We start from the raw sequence: 13,179 nt of genomic DNA, 5'->3' as shown, positions 1-13,179 counted from the left end.
TGACTATACAAATATTCCTCTTGCATTCTGGGTTCCAACCAAACGGGCCCATTTGCTCACACCAGACATTTCCTGTCATCTTACTTTTGCATAGGCTGTGCCATATATCTGTAATATTTTCCTTTCTCATCTCTGAGTCTTGGAACCTTTATTTCCCTTGAGTCCTCTCCTATAAAGTTGGATTAACAACTGAATTACTCCATCCTTTCCCCCCAAAAAAATTATAATAGATTTCTTTTGTATACATATTTTGTATTAAAGATTGCCTGTGGCACAATAGGGTTAGTTCATTCTTTACCTGGGGGCTCCTTACACTGTTGAAATCACAAGTCTATGCCAAAGATAATACTTTGTAATATTTTTGTGTGTCTTCTTAACCTCTCTTCCCCAATAGAATTCAAGTCCTTTGAGGACAAAACTGTTTTGTTTTTCTCTTTTCTCTTTCTGTCCCTAGCATGGAGCACAGTCCCCAGCACATAGCTCAATAAATGCTTATTGAACTAACTTCTAGCCCTTCAAGGATATGAATATGACTTTTTTCCTCCAATTTCTTGTAGTAGACTCTTTTCCAAGATAAATAGTATGAGTTCATTGATGTCGTTTTCCATATCATCCACCCCCCTGCCCCGTGTGTTGTTAATATCCCCTTTTAATGTAATTCCAAGAACTGAATACAATATTTCAGATATGATTTTGACTGGCACAGTCACCATATTACTGGGACTATTGTCTTCCTTGTTATGCACACTATAATTCTACTAATTTAATGCCAATATTTTAGTAGCTTTCTTTTTGGTAGAAATATCACTGTTTTGGCTCATATTAAGCTTATATCCAAATAAATGTTTAGGTCTTTTTTTTTCTTCACATGAACTGCTGTTAAGCTAGGTAGTCTTCATCCTTTACTTATGAATTTAATTTTTTTTAAGCCTGAGGTCAAGACTTTGTGTTACTTAATTTAATCTTGTTTGACCCAATCATGACAAACTTGAGATAATTTTAACATTTTGATTTTGTTACCCTGTATATTAGTTCTCCTTTCTAGATTTATATCATCAGCAAATTGGATAAGTATTTTTTTCCATATCTTTGTTCAAGTCATGGGTGAAAAGACTGGCCAGGACAGGGCTGGACAGAGGTCTAGCATTTTGTTACCATCCTCCATCCAAATCACATGTATCCACTAATCTATATTCTTGAATCATTCAACCACTTAGGAATCTACCTAACTATTATGAAGCAGCTCACATTTATGCATCTTGTCCACAAGGGTATCATGAAAGACTTTGTTAAATGCTTGCTGTTACTGGTTCCTCGTACTTTAATTATTTTCTTAGTTTCTTTCATTTTGATATCACCTTTATTTCCCAACATGTCCGTTTTCTCCCTCCCCTCTGCCCCAATTTGGAGAACCATCCTTTAAATCAAAGATTAAAAAAGAAAAGAGGAAAAAGAAGCATTTCAGGAAAACTAGTCAACACAACAGTCAAGTCTAACAATATATAGAATGAAACACTACATCCATAGGGCTCCATCTCTGCAACAAAGGAAGGGGGGAGGTTGTTTCTTATGGCTCTTCTGTACTGTCAAACTTAGTCATATATATACTAAGTATAATACTCTTAATATGATGCTAGTATATACCAAGTATGTGTTTCTAGTATAATGACCGAGTTTGAGTAAGAAATATAGCTACAAACCTCCTCCCCTTTTTTTTTCTAGAGGTAGAACCCTGTGGTTGTTTCACTGTATATATACTTTCAGAATTAACTGATATTAACTGGTTTTGCTGAAATGCTTCTTTAATTACACCACTTTCAGTTTTGATTTTTGTTATTGTTGTTCTTTCCAGTTACATTGTTGTAGTAATTGTGCATATTGTCTTCCAGATTGTGTTTTCTTCATTTTGTACTAGTTCATATAAGTCTCCCATGTCTCATTGTTTCTTATGACTCAGAACTATCCTGTCACATTCATATAACAGTTTGTTTAGCCATTCTTAAAATTTAGCCATTCTTAAAATTAAAAAGTAAAAATGGTATTTACTTTGTTTTTAGCTCTTTACTACTACAGAAAGCACCACTTCTTCTTCCAGGTGTTCATGAGCAATCTAAATAATCCATAATAGAATTTTACTAGGGATCGGTGTCAAGCTTACTAGTCTATAGTTTCCATTCCTTTCTTCCATTTTAAAAGTCACATTTGCCAGTCTCCAGTCTTCTGATGCCTATCTATTCTCAATGAACTTTGTGATCCTCTCTAGCCCTTTAAAATCAAAGTTGAATGCCATTTCTCCATGAAGTTTTCTCTGAACAACCCCCTCCCCAACTGATAATGACCTTCCATCCATGAATTTCCAGCAGCACTTTGTACCTCTTATGTATTGTATTATCATTATTTGTGTATGTGTAATAGCCTCTTCCTCAGAAAGTAAGCACCATGAGGACAGGGAATTTGCACCCACACTCCAATCATATTTCTCCAGATACCTGTGAGAAAACTCACTGGATTCTCCTGCCATGCATTCAAGCTCAGTGTATCCAAAGTTATCTGTCGTCTCCTCACCCACACCTCTCAACCAAAACTGTCTTATTTCTCTCTGAGATGTCATGATTCTCTGTATTTCCAAGTTAGAAATCTTGTAATTGTCTTTGCCCTCTTTCATTTACTGTACAGTATTGTACAGTATAGCACCAACTGTGTATAGAATGCTATGGGGGAGAAAACAAAGTGGAAATAAGATACTACTCTGCCTTTAAGGAGTTTATAGCCTAGTAGGGAGACAAGACACCAAGTCAGTTACTGTACATATTATTATAGAGTAAACTCATTAATTACAAAACAAAATGCTGGGTGTAGTTGATGAGGGATAGTTGTTAACCATGGAAAATAAGGAAGGCTGATGCCTAATTTACCAGCTTGATAGGAGAAAGCTCATTGTAAACTTTAAAGTACTCTAAAAATATGAGTTGTTGTTATTACTGTTACTTCCACCACTACTACTACAGCTTCCTGGAGGAAGTTTGACTTTTAAAAGATAGATAGGAAGGAGTTTGTAGGTGAAGAGAGGGAAGGGAGTGTTATTGAAAACACAGTGGAGGGGTGGCTAGGTGGTGCAGTGAGTAAAGCGCCAGCCCCGGAGTCAGGAGGATCCGAGTTTGGTTCCGGCCTCAGACACTTAACACCCACACAAAAAAACTAGCAGTGTAACCTTGGGCAAGTTACCCCAATTGCCCTCCAAAAAGCCAAAAAAAAAAAACAAACCACAGTGGAGCAGAGTGAACAGAGTGGTAGTTCTATGGGAGTTCAGAACATGTTTGTGCGACAGTGGTCCAGTTTGACTGTAGTGTAGAGTGCATGGAGGAGAATAACATGGGCTAAGACTTTAAAGGTAGTATAACATCCAGTTGTTGATAGACTTTGAACCCCAGGTAGAGGAGTTGGGATATTATTTGGGAAGCTGTTCAGTTTTCAGGAACTAAAGATTCTTGAGTAGAGAGGTACCATGATCGCATCTGGGTATAGAAAGATAATTCTGGCAGTGATATGCAGCCAGGGAGGGAGAGGAAAGAAGGAGAGACCTGGTAAGCTATTGCTGTGGTCTGGGAAGATGGTAATGAAGGCTTGTCTAAGAGTGGTGGCAACAGGAATGATGGTGGTGATGGAGGATGTAAGAGATTGCAGAAGAAATGTAGAAGGGAGGCAAGTCAGAGATAATCCAAGATTGCTGACTTGGGAACCCAGGTAGATGATAGTACTACAGAGAGAAAGTAAAATCAGAAGAGGAGCAGTTTTGTTTTTTTAATTTAATATTATTTTTATTGCATTATTGTCCAAATCATATGTATTTAATATTTCTGCTTTTCTGTATTTGTGACATTTTTATGCCCCAATACATGATCAGTTTTTGGTTAAGATACCATGTAAAGCTGAGAAAAAAGTTTCTATTGCAATTTAATATTCTCCAGAAGTCTGTCATTATAACTTTTCTAAAATTCTATTCAGATCCTTTTCTTTTTTCTTTCCTTTTACTTTTTTGTTTAGATCTATAGAAGTATGAAAGGAATAAATTGAGATCTCTATTAATGTTTTTTTTTTTTTGAGGGGGGAAGGCAGGGCAATTGGGGTTAAATGACTTGCCCAAGGTCACACAGCTAGTAAGTGTTAAATGTCTGAGGCTGCATTTGAGCTCAGGTCCTCCTGACTCCAGGGCCGGTGCTTTATTCACCTAGCTGCCCCCTCTACTAATACTTTTATTGTTTATATGTAGCTCATTTAATTTTCTTTTTAGAATTTGGGTGCTACTACATTTGAGGACTGTGTTTAGAATTGATATTAATTTCCTGTTTATGCTACCCCTTAGCAAATTCAAGTTTCCCTGTTTATCTTTTAAAATTACATTTGTTATCATTACTTTTTCTGAGATTATTATTGCTATCCTTGCTTTTTACTTCAACTAAAGCATAATAGATTCTCCTCCAGTCTGTTATTTTAATTTTGCGTATCTTTCTGTTTCGTGTGTTTCTTGTAAATAATATATTGTTGGTTCCCTACTGTTACCCTTTTCCATTTTATAAGTGAGCTCATCCCATTTGTATTCACAGTTAAGATTGTTATTTGTGTATTTCCCTGTGCCTTTTTCCTCTTATAGTCTTCCTTCCTTTTGTTTCTTTCTTCTTCTCTGAGAATTTGTTTTGCTTCTAACTAATCTTTCCCTTTATCTTCTTTCTCCTGTATTCCCCTCTTTTCCGTTTCTGCCAATTTTTCTATTGTGTGAAATGGATTTTCTATTTATCTGTCTATGTGTGTCATTTCCTCCTTTGCCCAGTTCAGAACACCGAGAATTTAAAATATCACGTGCTATACCCCTTTCCCTGAACCCTTTATCATTTTTTTGAGGCATCTACTTGGGCCCCACAATTATGTGAACTAACTTTAACCATTCTTCCTTTTCCTTCACCCCCCCACCAATATATTCATGTTGTGTTCCCTTTTCATTCTTCATTTAAGATCATGAAAACAACAAAAAAAAGTACTACTCTCAGGCCTTCTGTATAATTAGATTTCCTCTATAATGAGGGGGTTCATATAATAATTTCTTCATAAAAGAATACAAAAATTCCATCTCTGTTTCATAATTGGTAGTTCATATTTACCTGGGAGAAGCAGGTTTAGAGAGAAAGATAATGACCTTGGTTTTGGATATGCTGAGTCTGATATGCTGGTAGGACAAAAATTGGAGATATGTATGTGGGGCAGGAGTACAGTTTGGCCGGAGTGGGAGACTACTCTGAGCTAAAGTTGTTGTGGTAGAGTGACACCAGGTTGAGGAGGACCCTGAATAGGAGTTTGACCTTGATTTGGAGGCAATAAAGAGCCACTGAAGAAGAGAGGTGGGTGAGAGATAATCCCAGGATTGCTGATTTGGGAACCCAGGGAACCACAGAGAGAAATCAGAATGAGGAGCAGGTTTATGGGAAAGAACAATGAAAGACCTTAGTTTTGGACATGTTGAATTCGAGATGTTAGTTGTAGGGCAAGAAGTTGGAGATGGGACTGGAGCGCAGAACAGAGGTCAGGAATGGAGATACAGACTTGGGAGTTCTCTGCATAGATGAAGTTGTTGAAGGTAGAGAGTGAAAGAGATTGCCAAAGGAGAGAATAGTGTAGAGAGAGAGGAAGACTCAGATCCTCAAGGAACACTCTTGCTAGTGTGGGTAAGAATACAGTGAAGGAGACTATAAAATATTGGAGAACCATTCTTTTACTAAATCCTGTCATTTCTTCCTCTCCATTTTTACTACTACCATTCTATTTCACCCTTATCTCTTTATTCAGAGATTACTGAATTATTGAAACCAGCTTATGGTCTCATTTTATGTACTAGATAAAATCACTGTTTTTGACTTGTCACTTGCTTGGGAACTGTAAATTGTCAGTCCAAGTTTTACAGAACAAATCCTTTTATTAAGGGTATTTGTTCTGTGAAGTTTGGATTCAGTCCAGACCTAGAAGCCTCATGTAGCCTCTCGGTCACAGGTTCCCCACCCAAACATAATTTAATACTATATCTTGAGCAGTATTAAAGAAGAAAAAGAGACTAACCCCTTTCTAATGGAAATTAGTCTGGAAAGAAAAATGTATCCATGTGAAACACAAGTTACAACTAAAATCTTGGTCCTGAGTTCTCTGGGACATAGTTGATGCTGAACAAGGTTCACTGTTGAGGACATCCACACGTTGTTTTACTGAGGGATACCTGTAAAGGGCTTTTTCTTACCTCCCAGTCTTGTTTAAGACTAGTCATAGTGAAGAATTCTGGTCTTTTTTTTTTTATTAGAGGGGGGAAGGCAGGACAATTGGGGTTAAGTGACTTGCCCAAGGTCACACAGCTAGTTAAGTGTGTCAAGTGTTAGAGGCCGAATTTGAACTCAGGTTGTCCTGACTCCAGTGCCCATGTTCTACTTACTGTACCGCCTAGCTGCCCCCAAGAATTCTGCTTGAAAATTTCATTCATTGGATTTTCCTATTGTGTATGTTATTTCTCTGTATCAAGGAATGAAAGTTAGGTACATATTTTGTTGATTTAGGGATAATTGGTACTTGTACCATGAAGATAAGCATAGCCTTTGTATTGAGGAGGCAAGTAGCTAGGAGATGGGATGCCTAGAGGGCTGGGCTTTGAGTCAGAAAGACTTGAGGCCTCCGATACTTAGCAGTGTGACCCTGGTCAAGTCCCTTAAATTCTCAGCATCAGTTTCCCCAGCTATAAATTGGTACCTTCTAGCATTGTTGTGAGGATCAAATGAAATAATAAGTGTTTTAGCACAGTATCTTAGCCTTAAGAGTAATTATATAACAAGATAATTAATAATAAAAGTAGGCACTTAAGAAATGTTTGTTTCCTCCCTTTCTCCCTTTCAGGACCTAAAAGAAATTAGACGTAATAGAAATAAAGCAATGAGCCTAATGCACATTAGAAATTCTGTTTAAAACCAGGGACTTAGTCTGAAACATTAAGGATTTGACATTAGCATCTAGTGATACAGTTTCCCAGAGTATGTCCACAAGATGAATGGGAGCAAGTAAATATGACTCCAAGTAAAATGAGAACATTTCTTATCTGCAGATTTTGACTGGCTTGCAAACATGATCACTCTGGTAAGTAGAGGAGATTTCATCATTGAGTAAAGACCCAACTAAGCCTTTTTAAAGGATGAAGAGCAATATGAAAAATCCTAGCCATTAAAAAAAAAATTAACAACTTCAAAATCACAATGAAAACAAACAGGATTTAGGATATAAGCAGTTCAATTTTATATAAATTCAGTTTTCCAAAGATTAGATAAATAAAGTATCAATTTAAAACCTACCTCCACTTCTATTTGTGAGGTGCTCTCCAGGATTACATAGCATGAATGGGAAGAATGCAAGTGATACCTAGTTCTGAATATATATTTCAAGGAGGGAGGGGTTCTTCCTCTAGGCCTATCAGACCTAATTTGCAAAAAAGAGATGAGAAAAATCTGCTGACAGACATGTTAGAAATAACCTTGCCTGTCCTGTTGCCACCTTTTTTTTTTAATGTTCCTGGCTTCAATAGTGCCAAAATGTAACACCGTAATTTTATGGAGTCTACTTTTTCCTTATAATTAAAAACAGACATTGGCTATAAAATATAGCTAATATTTTCTGACTTCAATTTTATGTTTGTTTTCCACTGAGACCAGAGGATGCTTATATACAGGTCTCTTATATATGCCTATAGTCTCTTACCTTGGTTACATTAGGGAGTGGTGAAAGGAAAGTATGATGAAAAGGTGTGTGAATGGCTTCAGGGAGGGCATGTACTACCAGATAGGACTGTTATGGCCCTATCCACACTTGCTTCCACCACCCTGTGTCCTTAGGCAAGATCACTTAGCTTCTCTAGGTCACAGTTTTCTTATCTGCTGAAGAAGACTTAGATTTTACTAAATGGTTAACACCCTTTCCCAATGATACTATTGGGTAACTAAGACTAATCTCACTGTCCTTTACACCTGCTGTACTCATTCCTTCCCTCCAACTGGAATGCCAATCTCTGCTCTACTTTTCAATCCTACTTTTTTTTTTTTAAAGCAATAGGGGTTAAGTAACTTGCTCAAGGTTACACGGCCAGTTATTTCTGGGTGTGGTGCTGAGTATCTGAGGCCGGATTTGATCCAGGTCATCCCGACACTGGAGCCGGTGCTCTTACTTGCCGTGCTACCTGGCCACCCCTCAATCCTACTTAAAAGAGTGCCAAGTTCAGTGAGTCTCACCTCCAAGAAACAGATCCTCTAGCTAATATGTTTATCTTTCCTTTCTCAAGATTTTTCATAATACTTAGAATAAGTATAAGGAAATCTCATAATATCATCTAGTCCAGGGATTATTTTCTTGGGGCTCATGAATTTTTATTTTTACTATTTAATAACTATTTAAACAATTAGTTTCCTTTGTAATTCTAAGCATTTTATTTTATACATTTAAAAACATTTTTTCTGAGTAGGGTTCCTTAGGCCTCAGCAGGTTGCCAAAGGGATCTATATGACTCAAAAAAAAAAAAAGATTATGAACCCTTGATCTAATCTAGCTCTTTCATTTTAGAGATAAAAACTCACTAAACTTTAGTTAAGTAACTTACCCAAGGTTACATAGACAGTAAGCCAATAAGTGAAAGACTTGGTATTCTAGCCCAGGCCATCTGACTCCAGTTTCAACGACCTTTTGATTGATTTATAATGTCTTTTGTTCTCTTAATTTTCCTATGTCTATTAATCCTACCTCTCAGGCTGAGCCTCCTCATCTTTAATTTTCAATTAAACTTAACCATCTCCTCAACCCACCATCCTATTTCCACCAAATTCCTAGAAAAAGTCTTATGTTCCTCATACCTCCATTTCCTCATTCCTTACTCACTTAACCCCTTGCAAACTGCCATCAGTCCTGACCCTTTGTAATGCCAAGCAAAGGCAACTTCCTAAGGTTCAAAATACCAGCATAGCTGCTCTCCATTTGATTCAGTGACAAATTAAGAACAGAGAAAATCAAAATATAGCATAATTCAAAATACAGCATTCACCAAGTACATTAATTCCCAAGTACTACTCCACCCCTGTACATTACATTCATTTAGTCAATCCCAAAGACCCTCTTCTAAGTACTACTCCACTCCTAGGCAGTACATTCATTTAGTCAATCACAAAGCCCTGCTTCTCAAATGGAGATTGGTTTCTAATCATAAACAAAGTACATTCATTTGGTCAGTCAAAGAGCACAAAAAAGTCAAAAGTTTCCCATCCTTGGATCACAACTGAATAGGCCATCTACCCCAGAGTTACAACAAGCTTAAGCACAGCATTTAATATGCAAAGAGAGGTCTTTTTCTTCATCTTGACCCGAGGCAAGTTCTCAGCAACCTTTGTTCCTGGGGAGATAAAGCTTAGCAAAGCCACAAGATACTTTGCTGGTGTCTTCATTAATTCATTCTCTGTCTGCAGAACAGTCCTACGACCCCTGAAAACATTAGCAAAACCCTCTTCCAGGATTTCTGTAAACATACAACAAGAAAATCCTTCAGGGCTTCTGACCCAACAGCAAGGTTCCAGGACCTCTGCAACAACAGCACTGTCCTTCACCAGTGGGCACAATTCATTCTCTGTCTGTAGAACAGCCTCAGGAGCTCTGAACCAACAGCAAGTTTCTAGAACCTCTGCAACAACAGGATTGTCCTTCACCACTGGACGAATCTGGCAAAACAACATCAAAACAGACAGACAAAGTACCAGCATAACAGCCATGTCTCCTCAGTCCTTGGCAACTCTGGGTGGCAGCTCTCAAAAGTCCTGGGCAGTTCCAACTGGCCCTCAGCAATCCTCTCTGTCTCTCTCTGCCTCCACGATGCTGCTTCCAAAAAAACTCTTCTGCCTCTCTCTCTGCTTGTGTCTCTCTAAATTCACATCACCAGTTCTTCCCAGTTCAGCCCTCTCTTTTCATGTCAACAAGTCCATCCCATAAGTGGGATTCACAAGCTCTGGGTTTTAACACAATCAATCCGAAAACCAAGCCAATACAGGGGGATATTTAAATTCTATTACTATTATACCCTTGCATGTAGTAGGCACTGTATAAATTCTTATTCCTTTCCCTTTGCCCTTACCACTTATTTGAAATTGCTGTTTCAAGGTTACTAGAGATTGCTTAGCTGCTAAATTCTGTGGCCTTTTCCCAGTCATCATCTTACTTAACTTCTCTCCCGCTTTAGACACTTTTGGTCATCTTTCTCCTTAATATTCTCTCTTCCTTTGACAGGACTTTGATTTTCCCTCTTTTATTACTTCTTTTCAGTTTTTCCTGATGGATCATCATCTATCCCTTGGTTTTAGGTGCTCTCCCACAACGCAATATCCTAGGGCCTCTTCTCTCCTTTCTCTGTAATTTTTTGATGCTATCATCTGCTCCCATTGTTAACTGCATGCAGGTGATTCACATCTTGAAGCAGAAGAATTCCAGGTCTATATTCCCAGTCCTCAACCAGATCTTGACATTATCCTGGCATCAAAAGTTCTTCAGAATCTAGATTCAATCCACATTACCTGGTTTATTTCACATCACTCACCTTTATTAATTTTTTATTCCAGCTAAATTGATCTTATACCTCTAATGGCTAATCCCCAGAGGGCATTTCACATTTCTAGTCTCTGTGCATTCACACGGACATGTCTAGAAAACACTCCTTCTTCACTTTCCTTCTCCCTCCTGCTTCCCTATACCCCCACCTTATCCTCTTTCCAACTAAACTAAGAGGCTACCTTCTATAGGAAGTCTTGTATGAACCTTTGTTTTTAAGTGCTCTCTATTTACTGAGAAATCCTTATTTACTTATCTTTGTGTATCTCATATTCACCCACCTCAGCAGAATAAAAAATTCAATGAGGGTGGCTTTAATTTGTGGAGAGTTTTGTTTTGGTCTTTATATCCTCAGCTTGAGAAATGTTTGCTAAATTGTACTATGTTGTAAGCTTCTTTCAGAACAAGAACTATTTGTTAAACTTATTTTATGTCCCATATAATGCTTTTTGTCTATATTGGTCCTGGGAAAATAGTAAATACTGGTTAATTGTTTGGACCTAATGATTTTTAAAAAGCAATCTATTTTCAGGGATTGATTTTGTTTTCTTTGATTTTGCAGTTTTTATTGTCTCTAGAATCATGGAAAACCAGTTGGCTAAGTCCACTGAAGAACGAACCTTTCAGTACCAGGATTCTCTTCCTTCATTGCCTGTTCCTTCTCTTGATGAGTCATTAAAGAAATACCTTGAGTCAGGTATAGCTCCTTTGATATTTTTGCATATATTAAATGGTATTTGATTTCAATTAAGGAAAAATATTAAAAAAATAGTTGAGTTGAGTTGCTTGGTCCTCTGATGTCCCAAGGTATTTTAGAAATAGAACAAGATATTAATGATATAGAACATATCCTTTAAAAATTCTCTTTCCTGTCTCCTGCTTTTTCTTACTTCTTCTTTTCTATCCTTTTTTTTTTTTTTAAGCAATTGGGGTTAAGTAACTTGCTCAAGGTTACACGGCCAGGTGTTTCTGGGTGGGTGTTAAGTGTCTGAGCCCGGGATTCGATCTCCACATCTTCTCAACACTGGAGCCGGTGCTCTTACTTGCTGTGCTACCTGGCCGCCCCTTCTTTTCTATCCTTTATCATCCTTTTTCCTGTTTTCTCTATATCTACTTTGACTTGCAATCACATAATCCAATCTATAATCCTTCCTAATTATAATTCCTATAATCCAACCATTCTAATAAGATTTTGTCTGTTTGGAGACTATTTGCTTCATTGCTATACTTCATGATGACATTATTAAGTTCACTTTATTTCCACTCTTGTAAGTTACTAGATGTTGATATTATTTGACTTCTAACTACTCTCAATGAATTTATTCAGTGTATGCCCATGGCTTAATCTTTGCTTTTTTTACAGCATGCAGTTGGAAATGTTTGAGCTCCCTTGTGGCACCTGTAGCACTTTTGGTGTGGGCTTTCTAACATTTTCTCAATTAATTGACACCAGTAGTTGGTACTTGAGGATTAGTGCCTCTGATCAAGGTCTCCAAATGACTAAGACTTTGTTCTAGTATTGGTTATGACTAAATAGGATTCCCTCTACTATTTGATTAAAATCTAGAAGGCAGTACATTTTCTAACTTGTTAGTTCATTATTATTATCGAATAGGTTTTTTTTCCAAAAAAGTAAAATCTGAGAGCATTTTTAAGAAGTGGTAGACCAGATTGCATTGTGCCAATTAGTATTTCTTTTTGCTGTATAATGTTTCCATTTCTATTTACTTGTAAACTCCATTATCCTTGCTCTTTAAGTTGTTAATTGCTAACATGCTTAATACATTGTTTTATATTTATGAATACCAAGGCATGCATAGCTAATATGGACTGAGGTGGATTGTGATGTTTTGTCATTTATCAGTTATTTTTTAAAAATCTTACTTTTTTTCCTCATAGTTAAACCATTTGCAAATGAAGAAGAATATAAACAAACAGAAGAAATAGTGCGAAAATTTCAAAATGGAATTGGAGAAAAGTTGCACCAGAAATTACTTGAAAAAGCCAAAGGAAAAAGAAATTGGGTACTTACATGTTTTTGCAACTATAGTTGACCAATATCAGGATGTTAATGTAATGTAAAATGTAGTCCAAACACACACACAATCTATATAATCATATATACATTTAAATGTTATACCTTTACTTGTTATTCACCTTTTAAGAGTTATTTTTATTATTTTAGTAGGTAACAAGGCGCAATTGCTATAAAATTTTTTAGACAATTAGCTTCATCATTATAATTAAAGACTTGGGGTATATTCTCTGCAATGAATAGTACATTTGATCCACCAAGTTCTGGGTGCTTGAAATTTAGAGTCATAGGAGTTTGAACTGCAAAACTCCTTAAAAAGTCACTCAGCCCTTAAAGACTATCTTTTAATTCTAATTCTTAAAGAAGTTGTGACCCTGATGAAAATGTTAACATAAGGAATTCCAAAGTAAAAGCTTTTATCTGCATAATTTACATACATGGAACAGCTCATTCCCTGATGATAGGAGATAAGTGAGTTGTCATTCTATGTT

General features: G+C 36.9%; 2 protein-coding genes across 3 annotated transcripts in view; one reads left to right on the top strand and one right to left on the bottom strand.

The window, feature by feature from the left end:
- The window catches only part of OLAH (oleoyl-ACP hydrolase), a 92,684-nt gene extending 85,209 nt beyond the window's left edge, over positions 1-7,475 (bottom strand). Inside the window, exon 1 of one of the 2 annotated variants that reach the window (XM_069086233.1) lies at positions 7,374-7,475. The gene's annotated coding sequence lies outside the window, so the exon portion shown is untranslated. The remainder of the gene's footprint in view (positions 1-7,373) is intronic. The other variant, XM_069086235.1, reaches the window with a different exon arrangement.
- CROT (carnitine O-octanoyltransferase) overlaps positions 1-13,179 on the top strand; it is a 34,348-nt gene that overhangs the window by 4,518 nt on the left and 16,651 nt on the right. Inside the window, exons 4-5 of the mRNA XM_069086116.1 lie at positions 11,216-11,350; positions 12,553-12,702. Of these exons, the coding sequence (XP_068942217.1) occupies positions 11,216-11,350; positions 12,553-12,702 (285 nt within the window). The remainder of the gene's footprint in view (positions 1-11,215; positions 11,351-12,552; positions 12,703-13,179) is intronic.

The sequence above is a fragment of the Petaurus breviceps genome, unplaced genomic scaffold (assembly GCF_028583685.1).
Source record: "Petaurus breviceps papuanus isolate PSGF00001 unplaced genomic scaffold, PetGlider_PUasm1.0 178, whole genome shotgun sequence".
Lineage (NCBI taxonomy): Eukaryota > Metazoa > Chordata > Mammalia > Diprotodontia > Petauridae > Petaurus > Petaurus breviceps.
This window is presented reverse-complemented; position numbering and strand designations above follow the sequence as displayed.